General features: G+C 39.1%; 1 protein-coding gene across 1 annotated transcript in view; it reads left to right on the top strand.

Moving 5' to 3' along the window:
* The window catches only part of COL5A2 (collagen, type V, alpha 2), a gene marked incomplete at its 5' end in the record, with an annotated part of 45,637 nt that extends 33,771 nt beyond the window's left edge, over positions 1–11,866 (top strand). The window contains 13 exons of the mRNA XM_010073423.1: positions 311–472; positions 593–700; positions 1,677–1,784; positions 1,939–1,992; positions 2,325–2,432; positions 2,556–2,609; positions 3,928–4,035; positions 4,944–4,997; positions 5,711–5,818; positions 7,445–7,722; positions 8,363–8,576; positions 10,427–10,651; positions 11,128–11,866. Of these exons, the coding sequence (XP_010071725.1) occupies positions 311–472; positions 593–700; positions 1,677–1,784; positions 1,939–1,992; positions 2,325–2,432; positions 2,556–2,609; positions 3,928–4,035; positions 4,944–4,997; positions 5,711–5,818; positions 7,445–7,722; positions 8,363–8,576; positions 10,427–10,651; positions 11,128–11,274 (1,728 nt within the window). The remainder of the gene's footprint in view (positions 1–310; positions 473–592; positions 701–1,676; positions 1,785–1,938; positions 1,993–2,324; positions 2,433–2,555; positions 2,610–3,927; positions 4,036–4,943; positions 4,998–5,710; positions 5,819–7,444; positions 7,723–8,362; positions 8,577–10,426; positions 10,652–11,127) is intronic.
* Between the last annotated feature and the right edge of the window lie 7,237 nt (positions 11,867–19,103).

Genomic DNA, 19,103 nt, shown 5'->3' with positions numbered 1-19,103 from the left:
AGAGGGTGAGTTTTTTAGCAGTAGTTGTACCCCTGAGGTTAAAAAAAAAAAAAAAAAGTGTCTTTTAAAGGAGGGAGTTTGGAATTGCATATTGTGTATGGGGAGAGGGTGGAGCTTGGATGTAATTTGATGAGGTGTTTATGTCATCTGATTTATTTGTTTATGAATAAGATGCTAATAGCTCTTAGCTCATTCATACTTTGGACCTTCCGTAGAGTATGCATGTTTATAGTTAACCAAAACACAGTCCTTAGAATGCAATTGTCCTCATTAGAAAAGGATCCAAAGTAACAAGCTATTTTAATCTTAGGGAGCTCCAGGGCCTGCTGGGCCTATTGGCGAGCCAGGAAAAGAAGGTCCCCCAGGTCTTCGTGGTGATCCTGGTTCTCATGGCCGTGTGGGAGAACGAGGGCCAGCCGGGCCCCCAGGTGGTCCTGGAGACAAGGGTGACGCAGGGGAAGATGGGCAGCCGGTACGTCCTGTTTGATGTTACTAATTCTCCCTAGACCAATCTTGGGCTTGGTCTTGTTGTTACTTGCACTTATTGCTGCTGAAATGATAGTAATGTTGTTTTATCCTTTGTGGATTTCAGGGCCCAGATGGCCCCCCTGGTCCGGCAGGAACTACTGGTCAAAGAGGTATTGTTGGTATGCCAGGACAGCGGGGGGAAAGAGGCATGCCAGGGCTGCCAGGTCCTGCAGTAAGTAATGATCAAGTCAATATACCACCAGCCCTTGGGCATTCTGATCGTCTTTGTGGAATTGAGAGTGTAGTGCCCCATAGCAGGAGGCGAAAGTTGGAAAACTCTAATTGCAGGAGCAGATATAGAGAGAATAGTAAATAAATCTCCTGCAAATGCATGAGGTGGGAGATTCTGTTTCTGCCATAGAGGAAGATCTGAGCCTGAATTAAGAGTAAGTGGGTAATGGCATTAAGACTTCTGGCTAAAATGTTCCTATTTGACATAAAACTAGATCCTTGAAAAAAACCATGCCAGACTCTTAGGTGCCCCAAAGGTCACCTGAATATGAGTAAATATTCTGCAAGTGCTATTTCATAAATGGTGAACTACAATCTTCAAAACTGCTGTTAGTGGTCTCTTTAGTTTCCTGTAGGATTTATACTTATTGGAAAGCCTAATGATCCAGGAGATCAAGTCATTAAATAGAATATTAGTAAGAGGGGTGGTATGGAGGGTCTTCTATTACCACTGGATCCATGAAGTCAATTTATAGTTAAAGTCAGCCAGAAATTATTCCAGGCTAAGATTTGTTGGTGTTGAGATGGCCAAAAAAACAGTCATATTACTTATCTCCAACTCTGTTACATTTTTCCAGACTTGCAGACATTATCTATTGCAGATAATTCCATCAGACATATTGACGTATCAAAGGAGTGTCTGCTTAGAGAGTTGCTACTAGATAGACGAACTCAAGTTAATAAAACCTATTAAAAAGCAACTAGCACAATTAAACTGCTTAAAAATACACAGTATATTACATATATATTCAAAATCTATAAGAACACTTGCCTTAATTCTCAGGATCTGGAAGTTACAAATATTGATGGTACTTCAGACTGGATTAATGAGTAATGTTTTGCAGGCAGCAGTTTTTCTTGTGCTTGCTTTGTTTTGTGATTAAAATTTTGACATGATATTTCTCATCTTTTTTTAGGGTACACCCGGAAAACAAGGTCCCACAGGGCCACCTGGTGATAAAGGTCCCCCAGGACCTATTGGCCAGTCAGGTGCCACTGGACCTGTAGGGGAAGCTGGTCCAGAAGTAAGTATTAGAGCTTAGTAAGACACAAAAGAAGACAGTCTAGTAATTATTCTCCTTAACTTTAAGTTACAGGTGAAGAACAACTTTCTAGTTCTTGTAGAAATGCAAGATTACAGAACTAATCAATAGCCCTAATTTTGTTCCATAACTCTAGGGACCTGCTGGTAATGATGGTACTCCTGGACGAGATGGAGCTGTTGGAGAACGTGTAAGAATATATTGTTTCATTAAGTCACTTCTGTAAATCTCCATTTTATTGTTGCCTTATTTTAGATTTTTTCTCTTCATTCAATTAACTTGAATGGAGAACTTGTTCTGAAAGTGTATCACAGCTTTGCATGAGTAGTACCTCTCAAAGTTGAGGAAACCTGGCTAAGAGGCTAAGAACACCCACCTCCAGAAGCTCAGATCAAATTGTTACAGAAGAAATGTCTTTGTAGATTGTAATTGCTAGAAAATAGATTAGGAACGCTAGAGTCCTGTTGCTTTGGCCTAGTCCAGTTGTCTTTAGCTAAATAATGTTGAAATTATGTTTTGCAGGGTGATCGTGGTGAACCTGGCCCTGCAGGCCTACCAGGTTCCCCAGGTGGTCCAGGAACTCCAGGTCCCGTTGGCCCTCCGGGAGATGCAGGTCAAAGAGGCGAAACTGTAAGGCAGCCTTTTTTTTTTTCTTCTTTTTTTTTTTTTTTTAAATACTTTGTTTATTAAAAAACTGTCATGTACACTTCTGTGCATTGCTTCACATATCTTCTGTATGCAATCTTTGTGTAGGGTTCTCGAGGTCCAATGGGTCCCCCAGGTCGAGCAGGAAAAAGAGGTTTGCCTGTAAGTTCTCCGTGGTCACTGTGGTTTTAGCTGAGATAACACTTTGGACAGGAAAGTGTGTGAGAAACTGAGCCCAACTGGGAGTGCTGAACAGGGCTTCAACTTTTGGTGTTGTGACGGCACGTGGATGCAGGTAGTCTTCTGAGCTGCAAAGCTGTACAAATCTGTTTGAATACACAAGTATTTGTACACTTTCTTTAAAAACATCTTGCAGAGAAATAACAAATGCTTTGTAAGCCTCTTTGTTTGGAGTGTGTTGCTATCCAGGTGATAGTAGGGCCTGAGTTAGCAAATGGCTAGAGTCTGTGTTTGACAATTCAAATAAGGGGAAAAGAAATTAATGCTGAACAAAAAAGTCAGGTTTTTTTTACATAAAAATGTCAGAAGTCACCTGTTCCCATGAAACTGCCTTATTCAGTTAATGAGATTCCGACTTCAGTCCAAATGGAAAAACAAACAAACGCCATCTTTTTGTGTTATGTAACTCTCGTACAATCCAAGCTTGGAACAAAAAATTAATTGCAAACTTGGGAAATTCAAAAGGATGTTGTCCTGTCCCTAAGCAGATGTCACATGAGAGACAGGAAAAGTTTATTGAGTAGTTAGTGATAATGATGCCATTGATAAACTATTTGGAATCTGGCATTGAGAAATTTATCATGCAGTTTGGCCTGAGAAATACAGAATTGAAAGCAGAAGCCATTTTTTCCCAATGATTGTTGAATTAGTATGAAAAGTTTGAAACTATTAAAAATACCAAGTATGAAATTATGATGGTAATAGAACCAAGCTATTTGTACTGGAGAGCGTGACAGTCGTTGCCTGTAGTTAGGGAGCATAACTTCAGCTGTACTTTAAGCATAGTGAAGGTGGAAAGAGCTGTGAGAAGTGAAGGTACAATGTGGAGGATTTCATACTAAAATCATGAGTCTGTGAAAGATCCACAATGTTTCAGTAGTGTCTATGAAATTTATTTGCCATATTAAGTAAGGGAAAAAAACATTCTCAGTCTTAAAATTTTTGTTATGTAAGTTATCTAGTGTCATTGTTACAGGGCTTTTTTTTGCTGTATAATGAAGCTAAGCAGACTAAAATTACCACAAGTATAATTAAGCACAGCACAATTTTCTGTAATTATTTACTTATTCATTGGCAAAAATTAAGATTCTTGGAGCTTCCCCTGCCTCACCTTCTTTCTGCTTGAAAAAAAAAATGAAAGAGGTCTAGAATGCAGTGTCTAAAAGCAAATGAGGGTGTTTTTAGGTTGGGGTTTTTTCTTCCAGTTCAGAATTTTACATTTCATCACTGATATTTACAGGGTCCCCAAGGACCTCGTGGTGACAAAGGTGACAATGGAGATAGAGGTGACAGGGGCCAGAAAGGACACAGAGGTTTCACTGGGCTTCAAGGTCTTCCTGGTCCTCCTGTAAGTCATTCTGTTTTTACTATAATTTTATTTCCTTCATAGTTAAATAATGTATCAGGAACACAGTTATTTGAAATAGAAAAAAAAAAAAGCAAACAGGAGGGGTTTTTTTCCCCACAAGGTGTTCGTGAGTGGCCTGGCTGTCTATACTTGCTAACATTTGTAATTCAATTTTACAACACTGTTGCACGATGAGGCAAACCTGTGCTTTGCAAGATACATGTTCTCCTACTCTTGTTCCATTTGTGCCAGTCCTGCAGTGACAGGTCTGTGACCTGTCAGCACAAGATGATAACAGAAGTCGAAAGTTTCAGATAAGCACATTAGACTGAAATGCTTTTTGCCAGTGTTTGAACTCTTCATAGTCAAGGAATCAAATGCAAAATCCCATGAGGACTGTGATAGTATCTCTCTCTAGCATTTGCAAGAACTTCATTACTTCAATGGCAATTGAATGGAAATGCCACAGAAAACTTAATTTTTTTATGTTTGTTTACTGATCCAGTGCAAGAGCTGGAAATTTCAACATGCAGAAAAGAGTCAAAAAAAAAAAAAAAATAAAAAAAGCAACACCCAAAGCATCTTTCCACTTCATAATAGCATTGTCAATTAGTCTTGTGTAAGCCAATCTGATTCTAAATGTCATGAAAGCCAGGCTTTTCTGCAGAAACAACTTTATATATAGCCAAGCACCGGTAAATTCTATGAATCTAAATTATGAGTACTGTTGTTACTCTGACAAAAAAGAATAGAATAAAAATGAATCGTAAGAGTGAAAGGTACTACCCCATTGTTCATGTATATTATAATGCTATTCGTACAGAATTGTGTATATCACACAGTAATTCTTTAAAACTAAAGGAATGTGCTTTAAAAGTCACAGTGATATGATAATTTCTTCTCTTTAGGGCCCTATCGGTGAACAGGGCAGTCCTGGCATTCCAGGCCCATTTGGTCCTCGGGTGAGTATAATGTTTCAGGTTTAAGGTTTTTGTTGCTTGTTTTTTTCCCACAGTTAGATTTCTACTTCAGCTTCGCTTTTATTTCTCTAGCTTTTATTGACTTCAGCACCATGTGGTGATTACCTACCATCTTTTGCTGAGAGACATTACCTTGTTTAATATAGCAAAGCTTTGACATAAGTGCGGTTTATAGCTAGATAAAAATGGCAGTTCAGAGTAACTACAGGGCTACAGTTTCTTTTTACAGACACTTTTGCTGCAGCTGATGCAAAACCATACATGTGGCAGCTCTGCTAATTGCTACTCTGCCTTCCATACACCCTGTGTATGTTATCGACCTAAGAGTAAAGGAGAAATATGACTCCCCTGGATGTTCACAAGTGGCAGTATATCTCTGGGTCTGTATGCATGTAGGCGTACAGAAGCTACTCCTCTCTGTATAGCACCTGAAATTGAACCTGCTTAAATGGTTTAGGAAAAAATATGCAGCTGATCCCAAGATGTATTGTCTGAGGTGATTGACATCAGAAGAACAGTGTTGAAACTGGTTTCTCACTTTTAGAGAAGAAGAAGAAGGATGACTTTTAAAAGTTTTGTAATAGACATGAATAATTGTATTGCTTCCTGAAAAGATATTGCTTGTAAAGCACTGTTTCATACAACTTTTTTATTAAATGCTGAAGTACATTCCTCCTTTCTCTTGTATTCTCTAGGGTCCTCCAGGTCCAGTTGGTCCTTCCGGCAAAGATGGAAGTCCCGGTCCACTTGGGCCAATTGGACCTCCTGGTGTTAGAGGAAGTGTAGGAGAAGCTGGACCTGAGGTAAGTTGATGGGAATATGGAGGGAAAAGGTTGCCTTCAAATAATGAGGGTTTTTTTTACAGTCCATCACTTTCTCAAACATCCATGAGTTCAACACAAATGGTAAGACTTGATACAGACACCATGAGCTGATTTGCAACTAATGGAAAATAGTTTGACCATTTTGGAAAAAATCCTAAACCTTTGCTAAATGCCCCAGGCATATTCCACATTTACCAATTCGCAATACCCTGAGTCATAAAACATATGATCCTGAGTCATAAAACATATGCTATCCCAAGGAAGACAAGTTAGAAAATTAGAGGGATTTGAGAAAAGCGTGATGTGGATGAACATGTGAAGAATTAAAAGACTGGTATTGCTCATTTCGGGGAAAAAATGGAAAAGGTGGAATAAAACAATGAGCAAGACAGAGAAGGCAGTTTCTGCTGGTTTTCTGTCTCATAAGACATGGTGCTTCCTGTGTTTATTGTGTGCTAATATTCACCCTATCTCATTTGAATTTCTGCCAATTATCAGTATCTCCACTTTTGCCAAGGCACCAAGACTTGAATGAAAATCAGTGGTAGAGCACGGGAACATAATGTGTGTCCAGATCCTTCGCCTGTGTAATGAGACAGTACAACAAATATTGCATGCCAGTAACTTGAGTTTTGCTCTCCATGGTGGCTTGCATGCAAGTATAAATTAGAACCAAAAAGCAAGAAATAAAAGTTAAGATTTCATTTGTCAGATGCAGCGTATATTAGTTTGGCTGTGTGCTCTGTAGTAAACATTTGGAGCGCTAGTTGTGAATCCTGAAGTAGTTACTCTCAAAGGAAATGCCACATTCTGATATAACATCTGATGCACAAGAGCATCAAACTTATAATGACGGTATGTTACAGGCTTCCTGCTCCCAAAGAAGAGCTGGCAGAGCCTGCAGGTGGAGATATGTTTGTTAACGGATAAATGCTGTCTCGAGACTTGGTTACCCTCCCGAAGCAACACAGTTCAGGTTGACAGAAGGACCTCACCACCCATAATTCAGGAAAACATACTTAGTCAGGAAAACACCTGCTCTGCCAAGTAAGGATGGTGTAGATGCTGGCTCACATACCTGTGGCCAGAAAGCTTAGCGCTGTGCAGGATAAATGCAAAGGTATTTCTAGTGCCAAATTTTCTCTGCAGGCTTTACTAATTGAAAAGGTGCCTGAGGCAACTCAGGGGAAGCAGGAATATTAGATTGCTCTAAAAATCACTTACAGCTATTGGGAATTTTAATACATAAAGTCACTAGACAGGGATTTGAACAGGGAGGGACAGATGGCTTCAGAAATGGAATGAGGAGGCCGTTCCTTGATTACTTTTTCCAGCTCTTAAGCCTGAAATCAGGAGTAAGAAAAAGTTGAGCAAGGTATTAAGACAGGCAGAGAGGGCATGAAGCAGAGAGAATACCTCACATGAAGTTTTAATCATTACCTCTATTCCTGGAAATGTGAATTGTTTGTCTATATCTAAATTTTCACTGTGTATTAGGGTGATTGGCCATGAAGTTTTGCTTTTTTAGTGTCTGGCTTTGCTATCATTTGGTGTAGTATTTGCTCTGCTGTGCCTCTATTGCTTTTTTTTTTTTTTTTTCCATAGGGTCCCCCAGGTGATCCTGGCCCTCCCGGCCCCCCAGGACCTCCAGGCCATCTCACTGCTGCCATTGGCGACATCATGGGGCACTATGACGATGCTATGGCAGATCCGCTACCAGAGTTTACCGAAGATGAAGCAGCCCCAGATGACCACAATAAAACAGACCCCGGAGTCCATGCCACACTGAAGTCTCTGAGCAGCCAGATTGAGACTATGCGCAGCCCAGATGGTTCAAAGAAACACCCAGCGCGAACTTGTGATGACCTGAAGCTGTGCCACCCATTTTTGTGCGTATAAACACACCATTCCCTGTATGTGCCATATGATTCCATCATTATTAGCTAATTGTCATTAGCTCAAAGTGTTACCTGTGGTCTGAGAGCCTGGGAGTGCTTTCCATGCAGACTTCTCTGCTGCTGCTCCATAGAGGCTATTTGGTGGTAATGTACTAAACGTGGTATTTAGGACTTTTCCTAATATATCTGGGTTATCAGTGACAAATCAGAACAGACTGGAAGGTAGAGAGAATTTCTAGCAGGTCTTACCAGCTTTTTGCCCCATTTTCTGAAACTTTGCCTCCAACATCAACATTAGGAGGGGCTGCCATTGGTTTCTTGTATGTAGGGAAGATTCTCTTCTAGCCATTGTGTGTTCTCTGTGCACTTGGAGCTTCCAGGAGCTTTGCAATGGATTTAAATAACCTTAACTTTAAACAACTTTCAAGTCCGCATTCCCCAATTGTGAAATATTTGAAATACTGATCAGCTTGTGCCTTGAAGCAACATTATAGATTATACCTGACACACATATCAAAACATGCATCAGATTATGTGAAACATACTCCTGTTTTCCCTGTGTTTTGTACTGTCATGACATAGTTTTGCTTGTGTCTCCACAGTTCTTTCAAGAATCTTAAGTAACAGAATCACATTTTATGTTCTTTGTAGGTGAATACTGGATTGATCCTAACCAGGGATGTGTTGAAGACGCTATAAAAGTATATTGCAATATGGAAACTGGAGAGACCTGTATTTCTGCAAACCCATCTAGTATACCACGTAAAACATGGTGGGCCAGCAGGTCACCTGATGTAAAGCCCGTTTGGTATGGCCTCGATATGAACAGGGGATCACAGGTAAGTAAAAATACATTTAATGTCAAGAATTGACTTCTATGAAACTTGTTTCCTTCTGGTTTAGAACTTCATCTGCTATCCTGAGCAGATTCTGCTACAGTCAGAACATGGTAACTGTTGATAACTGGCTTATATTCAATTCATTGTTATCAGACAGTGATTATAGGAAAGGGCTGGGACTATACCACTGCTGGAAGAGATTTATTTCTCTTGATCCCCAAAACTTCAGCTTCTCTAGCAGTCTCCTTCAGTAACTCACTATCCTTGTCCTTAAAAAGTGTGCTTTTACCCTAATACAATAATTGCTGTTTTAATTGAATTCTGCCTTTTTTTTTCAGAAAGCTTTTTACTGCTGAAAAATACAAAGCTTACTTTATAAATTCTTTCAGATAATCCATTTTTTTAAAAAAAGTGTGATTGTTATCAAAGGTGTCAGAATGCTCCATGCTGAATGCATCAGTCTCCAGGCAGATAAAAATTCCAGTCTTAGCTTTCTGTTGGATTTTCCCTCTGTGATAACTTCTAAAAGTAGGCTTAATGGTCCTGCTAAATAACAGAAGTTTATGCTATGCAAGGTATATAATTAATTAACAAGCTTCTGCCATTTTTATTTCTAGATCATCAAATCAAAAGCACAGAAAATATTTTTTTATTGTTATTTCATAGGGAGTAATTAAATGTCTTTACAGCAAGTATTTGGTATGTGAAAATAGTAGTGCTGTCAGCTGGTTTCCTGATGACAGTTCAGAACTTCAGCAATTGAGAACAGATGTGATATCGATTGCTTTTTTGAGATGCTTTCACTACTTATTAAATCCAGGAGAACGTGCCATGACCCAAGATATCACAGTTGACGTTTAGCTGCCTGTAGAGCCACGCGTAGGGTTTGTGTAAGTCAGATGCTCCTTGGAGGAAGAAATTGGCTTCAGGAACACTATAATAGAGTATTTAATTTTTGAAAACACTCTCAGATTTGATAACTAACAGTATGAGCTGTGTAATAGTCGTATGCACTCCTTACGGATTCTAAATAATAAATATATCTGAGATTGCTAAACAGTGATAACATGTTTTGTAAAAAATGAACAGTGTCAGTGCGTAAGATTTTCTTTTCTCTTCACCAGTTTCAGAGGAATGTATACATTTTTCGTAATTCATGATTTTTTTTTTTTCAATGATTCACAAAGCATGAATAAAATGAAACCTGCACAGGTAGGGAAAATATCTCAGGAATTTTAGAATTTTTGTTATTGGTAGAAAAATTGCTTCTGTTTTTTGTAGAAACAGTGGCACATTGAAAAATATTTTTCAAACTTCTGTGTAAGTTAAATAGTTGCTAAAGTCCATATGCAAATGCATAGCTAGTTCTATAAAGTCAAACTCTTTGGTGCCTCTAAATACAATACAAAGCCTATAGAAAACAGGCTGCTAAAGTTGCAAGATAAGCAGGTGCACTATGAAAGGATTTCCTGTGCTTGACATTTCTTATCTAGTTTGAGGTTGCCCTCATGCACTATTCAATAGCTAAGGTTCAGCTCCTACTGAATCTCTTTTTGAAAGAAGGCAGAATTCATTCCAAAACCTGGCTTGTCTGTGAAGACCCAGCTGCCTTTCAGTTGTTCAGTTGCAGAGCTTTAAGGTCAAAATTCTCCAAAATGATCGCTGTTACAGGATGTCTACATTTCTTCGTCCTCAACTGGCAGCAAATTACAAAAGAAACTGTTCTTAGATTTCATGTAATAGGACTCCTGCTAGTCATGTCTGGAAAGGGTTACAGATGTTTCTAAAATTCCTGAACTCTTAATGAGTTTTCATGTAATATATATTGATCTGTTTCTTTGTCTTCACAGTTTGTGTATGGGGATACAGCTGTCACTCAGATGACATTCCTGCGCCTCCTTTCAAAGGAAGCTTCCCAGAACATCACTTACCTTTGTAGAAACAGCATTGGGTACATGGATGACCAGACTAAGAACCTGAAAAAAGCTGTAATTCTGAAAGGGGCCAATGACCTGGAGATCAAAGCGGAGGGAAACAGCCGATTCAGATACACCGTTCTGCATGACAGCTGTTCTGTAAGTTTGGGGTTTTGTAATTTGTTATTGCAGCGATACACTGGAGGAAACTCCTTGGTACTATGATAGACTGAGTTGGAAAGGAAAATGTTCCCCCAAAAATTCTTAGTGGGCATAAAAACTAGCAAGTAGTAGATTTTTTTCAGGTTCGTTAGCATTCTCAGCCAAGTCCAAGATACTGGCAAAACATTTCTAAAATCAGTTTCGCACTTGGAATAAATTGGAGTACGCTCTGTGCTTTAAAGTAATACAGCCCAAGAATATGTGTGCAGGTGCGTATTAACACATAGAGAAGAATTTTTAACATAAAGAAAAACCAAGGTACGGTGCAGGAAGGGGTGTGTTGCTTAGTGAAGATACAACGAGATCCTTCTGAACTGTCAGACAGCTGTCTTGCCAGCTGCAATTCAGGCTGTTTCTGACTTGAGCTCTGGCCTAAGTTGTTGGTTTTGTTTTGTTTTGTTATTTCCCTCCAGAAACGTAATGGGAACGTGGGCAAGACCGTCTTTGAGTACAGAACACAGAACGTGGCACGCTTACCTATCATCGATATCGCACCGGTGGACATCGGCAGCACTGACCAGGAGTTTGGAATTGAAATTGGGCCAGTTTGCTTTGTGTAAGAGGAAGGGGGGAAATTAACACACTACCCAGCAACAGCAGCAATTAAACACATGAACTTAGACTGATTGAAGTTAATCCTGAGACTCTTGAAGTAATGGCTGATACCGGATCAGCATTGTATATACAGTTCTTTTTAAATGCCCAGCCTCCTTTCGAGTATTTATTTTACTTACAAACCTTCTGTTTTAAATGATTGAAATCAACTTTTTAGTACAACAGTATAATTTTAAGAGGATCAATGACCACCTTTTAAAAGTAATATGCATCTTTTTCCTCACTTTTGTTTCAAATTATTTCAAAATTTAGAGGTATTCAAAATAGATAGTTTTAATATGGGACTACATAAAGCTCTAAGGATTATTTCTTCTGCTTGGATGCATACTGAGTAACAGAAAAGTAGAGCACTTTTGTGAACCGTTGGCTATATTTCAGTCATACCTGCTCCCTCAACCCCAGTTTGTCTTCCTGTGGTTGCCAGTGTGATAGTCATTAACAGAAATCTATGTCATTTGTGGAAGACAATCTCTTCAGACAAGATCATCTTAATTTGGCATTGTCTTTCCTGCACTTTCCTACGGAACAATCTGCTCAGAAGAGTATTCCGTAGCCCTGATTAATTTATGAAGTAAAAATACTACTGGGGTAAATACAAGTTGTCAGTAGGGGTGTCCCATATGTTAAAATTTAAGGTCAGACTTCACTTCTCGCAATGTGTCTTTGTAATTCTATTAAATTATCCTTCATGTTCAAAATACACCTTAAACCCAATACTTGTTGATTTTCCAATACTTGCCCATCTAAGAAGCCATTACGTATCAAATTATACAGACGTCTTATATACGGTGCCAATTTATGTATGCTGCAAATCATTCATGTGTATACCAGACCAATTGCTAATAAAGAGAAAGAAAGTTTAGAAATCCATTGTTTTTAGCTGACATCCAGCCATGCATCTCCAGTAATTTGACTTATTGGCCTTGAATTGTCAAGGCAAGAAAGTTCCATCGTTTCTTAGCATGAGCTACCTCATCTCTGGAAGTTGGGATGCATTTAATATTCCTATTTTTATTTTAGATATTAAAAGGTGCTATGCTTCTGTTGTTATTTCGAGAAAGGAGATAGGCAGGGCAAAAACAACAAAAAAGTGATGGTGCTACATGACTAGAAGGCTGTTGAAATAAAGCTGCCTGCTGTCAATGTCATTTTCCGAGCTTAGCTGTTAGGCTTATGGTGTTTGAGAGAACAATGTTACAGCGCATTTATTTGTTGGTCATACAGTATATAGAATGTTTTGTACCACTAACATGCTTTATTTTGTAAAGTATGTGGGTACAAACTTACTTAGGTTTTTTGTTTCTTTATTGCATCTGTGCTCTCCCATTTTTTTTGTTTGTTCCTTAAAAAAAAAAAATAAACAGCTGGGGCCATCCCTAAAGAAAGTCATGCACATAGCTTTATTCATGTATCTTTGCAAAGCATTTAATTAAATACATGCTTCTCGCTATGTAAGTGGTTTCCTTTCTGTAGAATTCCTTCCAGTGTGTCCCATATCGGTTAATTTCCAGGAAATTAAAAATAGAAGTATTTAACTTTTGTTTTGTTGCTATTTGAATAACTCATTTGCAATGCATTCTGCTGAAGTATTTGGTACATAGGAGTATAAAAGGATTTTGAATAATACCCTCTTTGTGCCAGTTTTTACAAGTTAGGTGTCGATTTGTGTGATGTGATTACCAGCAGCCCTATTAGAGCTACCTGAATAGTATTGTTTGAGACTCCAGAGAAAGAGAGTTTTTATTCAAGACTGAATAAAATGTGACTTAGCCAAATCCCAGTGTCAATGTAAGTTATCACTGATGGAAAACAGCTTCTGGAAAAGCCATGAAGTTGCATTGTAGCAAGGCAGGCAAGAACTTGCATTCCTTCCCTCCTCCTGGAAGGTTTGCAGTTTCCCAGGTTGTCCATGTGTGTGTCCCTGCAGGGCAGGTGGGGACTGGGAACCGGGCAAGTTGACAGGTTCGTGCTGGTGTTACTGGTTTATGATGATGTTACTGGTTTGGTTTTATTGGCCAAGCAGGAACTCTATGATTTCTTTTTGACTGTCATGAAATAATTTGTGTAAGTATGTGCCTCAGGACTTAGCTTATCATATTGGATCCTTGGGAAGGTTTGGATAACGTTACTTTCACTGGATAATTTGAGGTATAATGGCTCGCTCCAATGTGTTCGTGCAAAGGTGAATATCCCATGGCTGTGATCAGACCTCTACAAGACATTTATCCAGATGCACAAAATAAATAACATTTGGTGTATAGATGGATGTTTTAAAGTTATGGTTAATCTCTGATTTTTACCAGAGTTTTATAATCCATGATTAGTGTAAATGCTTTCTGACATTGTTGAAGGAGAAGAGTATTTAATGATGCAGGGTACTCTTTTATTTTATTTTTTTTTTTTAATCTCTCTTTGCATCTCTATCTCTGCATGAAGCATGCAGTGTTTCCTCAACAGGCTGCCTTGAACACTGCAAAAGAGCTTTAACTAGAAAGCACTCCAAGGTAATATTCTGTAAAAACCATCGCCAGAGAATCGCTGAAGCAAAATCTCACTTGAAGTGTGAGCTGTCAGGAAATCTGAGTAGTTAACTGGGGAGTCTTTGTAATGCAAGTGCTTGGACATGCTTTTTGGTTTTGTGGGTTTTTTTTCCTTCCCTTGACTATGTTTGTAGCATACGTGCATATTACATTTCTTTTCCTGTTTAAGCATTCCTCAAAGTATTGTAGAATCTTTTTAAGCAGACAAAAAAAAAAAAAAAAAAGGAAAAAAGGGTGGAGGGAATTTCACTCTCTTAAATTGCTTTACCTTTTATCCAGGCAATGTGGCATAGCTTCATGTAAATACAGCTTTAATTTCATGAACCTAGAATGGATAGAGCTGATAATTTGCAAAAGGTCAATTAATTTATAAAGTAACATTAAGCAAATATCAGGTATTTATGACAGATCTGTCTTTGTTGCAGATGGCCTCAGAAATGGTAGAGAAGGCAGTTTGGAGTGGTTGCAATACTATAATATCAGAAACTGCAATTAAATTAAATGTGAGTTATAAAAATTGGGTTTTGCTGTTGTTTTCCATAACGGACCTGTCCTCTGTGAGAAATCAACCCCAGGACTGCCAGTAGCTGACACCTTCTCTCTTGGTTTCTCAAAAACAGTTGTACAGTAGCTGTGCGGCAACTATTCACTAAAATCTCATCTAGAAGGTAAAATGCTGTTATAATTTGGCACTTACTGTGTGTGTACCTCAGCGGTGGGGTGGATGAGGTGGTGTTAGCTTGAGCATTTAAAGAAAGGCATTCGGATTCTTCTGTGATTTGATTTTAACCAGCTCGTCTGGATTTGCAGTGTTTGTTCTGAAGGTGCTTGGATCCTCACTGCCATGCTTTCTATCCCCGTGCCACCATAGCCTAGACAAACTCCCAGCCTGTGGATGTAATGACACAGCTGGTTACAGACTTGGGACCACACGGCGCCACCCTAGTGCGAGGGACCCTGTCCGTGGAACAGGAGCCCATCCCTTCTGATAGCTAACCAAGAACAAAAAAAAGCGGCCAGGGATGAAAAGCAGCAGCATTGGTCTCTAGGGCTGTGAGATTTTTTTAATAGTAATTTTTCACCCTCATGGCTTAGATTTTAAACAGCTGCTCTGTAGAATCCATTTTGGACTTATTTTTTCAAGCAGTGTCTCCTAACACGGGCCAGTTTTTACAGTGTGTTTTACTTTTAGATTTCTTTCAAGATAAAATTTGGAAAGAATACATTCTTGCTGAGGGAGGAAGAAATGCAAAAGATCTTTCAGATATGCTCAGTGGTCCTTGGAGGTTATGATAAATGTTCTCAGAAATGAAAAAGTTTACCTGCAAGCACAATGAACAAAGAATTGAGATTCAAGTATTGCTGAGCATATTCTTATTTGGCTATTGGCTATCTTTAGTGTTCTTCCACCTTTATATTAAATATATATTATATTATGTAAGAAGTTTGATAATGCCTTCTCCCAGGCTTTCTCTCTTTTATTCCTGCTTGACATTTTCTCTTAATTTATTTTGAGCAGAAAGTGATGCAGAGGGCAGAACAGACCACACTGTTCCAGTTTATTGGTTATATAAAGAAAAAAAATGTCCTTCCTCCTTCTGTATTTCCTAGAGGAGCCCATCTCTGAATGCATCTGTCCAGTGTGATCCCAGCCTCCCTGCTGCATCAGAGCCTTCTTGCTGAGAGGTCTTTACACTGAGCAGTGCTGGATGCTCAGTATGCCAGGGAAACAGGGAATTGATGGTTTAAGTCCTCTCTGAACAAAAGAGGGTTTTTTCAAATCACAGTTTTAGATTTATGCACCTCAGTTTTAAAGTGACTGTGAGGAAGAGCTTACATTTGGGTGGAATGTTTGCTCTTCAGAAGGGCTGGAAGAGTTCAAGATGCATTTCCTCCACCCTCCTCCCATACAAACCTTTCCCCTTCTCTCCCACTTTGGCACTCCCCCCTAGCTCTGGGGTTATTCTGGTGTCACTGGGTGAATCAGAGCATAGGCTCAAATCTCATGGCCTCTCCCTCCCAAACTCCTTCCTTGCATCTGTTAGCTTCCTCGTAGCTATCATAAGTACTCATTTTTTTAATACTAATCTATAGAGTACTGGGAATACGATAGGCAGTAGAGGAATGCACCAAGGAACACAGAAATGCAAGAAAGAAAATTGTCATGGTGTTACAGCTGGAAACACCACAACCCAAGTCTACCAAGTATAGCAATAATAGAGTGAGGAAGCGTTTTGCTGTATGAAGGCAAGAATCTAAAAATGGGTTAAAAGCAAAAAGTATTATTTTCCTTATTAATGTTAGGCAAGGGCCCTGAGGTTTCTTTTATTTCCTCTAGCTGCCTGAGATTGAGCAAAGTAGTTATTGGGCTGGTAAACACTCTCGTAATCTGTGGAATTTATCAATTTTTCTTTCAGGAAATGAAGGCTATACTGAAGGTTTAATGCTCACTAGGCAGTTGGTCTTGCTGAGAGAGGCTGTATTTATAAAAAGAATAGGACTCCAGGAAGACAGAGTAAACCAGTTGCAAAAGGAAAAGCAGAGCTAAATGGAAATGTAGAAATGGCAATGGAAGAAAAGAAAGATTTCCTGCAAGTAGGCAAATACCATAGAGACCATAGAGAAAACAAGGTAAAAAAATATAGTATAAGCTGGGATGGGTATTATCACAAAAAAAAGTCACGACAACAGGTAAAACAAAATCACCAGTTCAATAGCTGAAATAGAAACGCCAAAGAAACTGCTGACCCATGGACCCAGTTGGCCAAACTGTGTTTATGCTACAGGAAAAAAAAAAAAATTGGATTTATGTGTTCAGTGGATCACAATTTGTTTGCTAGGAGTTTAAAGATTTTGTTGAAGTGTGTGATTTCAAGCATATTCTGCAGAGTTCAGAATATCCACAAAGGAGCCTTCTTGAGCAAAATCATTAGATGGGTACCACAGAGTTCGATTCAGTTCCTGAAAAGGCAGAATGTTTTTAGCCACCCTATTTTACCTGCTGTCATGCTATTCAGAAATTTAGCTCGTGTTAAAATGAGAGATAATGCTTACTAATGTATCAAATAGAGATCGCGAGAACCGTTATGAGGAATATGATTAATTATGGCTCAGAATCACCCCCAGTAAACCCTGACTGCCCCAAGAGAGTGTATGTATGGTCACATAGGGAAAACGGGGTACAAGAGAGCAGCTTTCTTGTGAAGTTGCTGCTCTTTCCTATGGGGTGATTATTGGCCAATATCTTTGGGAACAGTAAAAAAATCTGCTTTTTCCACAAGCCAAACACGAAAGGACACAGTAGAGCCAATGGATTGGACAGTGTTGAGGAGGACCTGAGCAGAATGATGCAAAGATTAAAACTGAAACGCTTTATAGATTTACACAACATAGGAGAAAACTCGGGGGGCTTGACTGCTAAGGTGTCTGTTGTGCTGTCAGCATTGCATGTTTTATCATTTGTGGGGAGGAGATCTGGAAAAGTATGAAGGTACCAGGAAATGCTAATTTGAGCCAGATGCTGGAAGAGTCAGTTTTTTCCTCCATCTCTGACCTGTTAATTTATTGCACATTTTATTTTAGTTTCCTTGCTGTTAGAGTAGGAAACCATCTTTCTATAAGCTCTGGTTTAAGGTTTCTCCAAATAGTATTTCATGATCATTGCAATCTGTTGTGTTCTCAGTCTCAGAGAATGGTGCACTATTAAATGCTTCTATTGCAAAATGAGTTCCTCAGTTGAGGTGTTACTATCCATCCTCCAGAGAAGAGGAACAGCCTTATTTTTGGGAGTGTTTGTGCCAAAAAAACCCGTGCAAGGTCATGTCTGACAAAGTGTCACAGAACTGCTTTTTGGCCTTGGTCAACTGAGTGAAAAATCTGATGCAAAACTAAACAATTATAACAAAAGAACATTATTACAATTCTAGAAACTTCAGCAAAATATTTTTATGTGTTTGGTAAGGAGCAGTCCTCCCTATGACAAAGAAACATGACACTGACAGAAGATTGTGACAATTGTAGGAGCCATCATTGTAATTTAGGAGTTCCTTCCCTCTGAAGAGCATGCTGTGTGATTCTACACAACCATCAGAGTAAATCAGAAGCATTCCCCGCTGTCCTATCAGTTCAGCCATTTCCCAATAGGAATCTTAATCTCTGCTTTGCAGATGCTGCCAAACTGAGAGGAGGAAGGAGCAGACTTTTTCAGGTATCTTGGAGTTACTATAGCATAGAGAGTAAGGCTGAAGTGTGAGTTATGATGAGGACATCAAAAAAACCCCACTGAAACTAGAACATCCCCGTGCCTCCAAGAGGCATCTGTTAATGATGGTGTTCTCAGTGGATGTGGATATAGATCCAGCATGGATTTAGCAACAAAACTCAAGTTTTGACCCTTAATGCAGAGATGTCCATGGCTAAGGGTATACTGAAAGGTCACACAGTTTCTACAGGTTTTCTTTAAGAGTGTAACAACATAGAATCATGGACATCTGATTACAGGCACATGTTAAATTAAATTGCTAAATCATTATAAAAATATTTCATACATTACTGTATTGTAAGATCTGTGCAACAAGTGCCTCATCGGTCACGTTTCCAGAAGAGAGGCACTTGATTTAAAAATTGGAGCCTGCCAGACCTGACTTCTTTCCTGGTGAAAGGAAATGGGTATGTTATCTGTAGTAAGAAATATATTCTAATTTGGTGACTACAATGAAGCTGTGTTACTGCCATAAATAAGAACCAGTCCTCCAAAATAACACATTTTCCATCTTACAGAAAGGACCACTAGAAATTAAATTTCTCTACTTAAGCTATCAGAACAGCCATAGCATGGCAAAGCATGCATTGGGAAGATCTTTATCCTTTATGAATTCAAAATTCTCATAGACAGCTCTTCCTCTAAGTTACTGCCTGCTAATAGAGGCTGAAGACTACTTAGCTGATGTCACAACGATGTGATGGTTACAGATTACACTGCTGTTTATTTAATTGTCCAGCTTCTTTTTTTTTAGTAAGGCAAGCTTCTGATAATTAGCCAGCTCCCAGAAAGATTCCTAGTAGCTATTTGAATTCAGAAACCATCACAACCCAGTTACTAAGCAATCGTTTGCCCCAGCCTGGTTCTAGCTGCAAACTTACTGCTGAGGTGCAGAGCTGCAGAGACGCAAACTCATTGAACGGCTCTTCCCTTGCCCGTAGCTGTCCCACGGTGGTCACCTCCACGGGGGAGG

Source organism: Pterocles gutturalis, unplaced genomic scaffold (assembly GCF_000699245.1).
Source record: "Pterocles gutturalis isolate BGI_N339 unplaced genomic scaffold, ASM69924v1 scaffold16947, whole genome shotgun sequence".
NCBI lineage: Eukaryota > Metazoa > Chordata > Aves > Pterocliformes > Pteroclidae > Pterocles > Pterocles gutturalis.
Note: the sequence above shows the minus strand (reverse complement) of the source record. Positions and strands in the feature narration are given on the sequence as shown.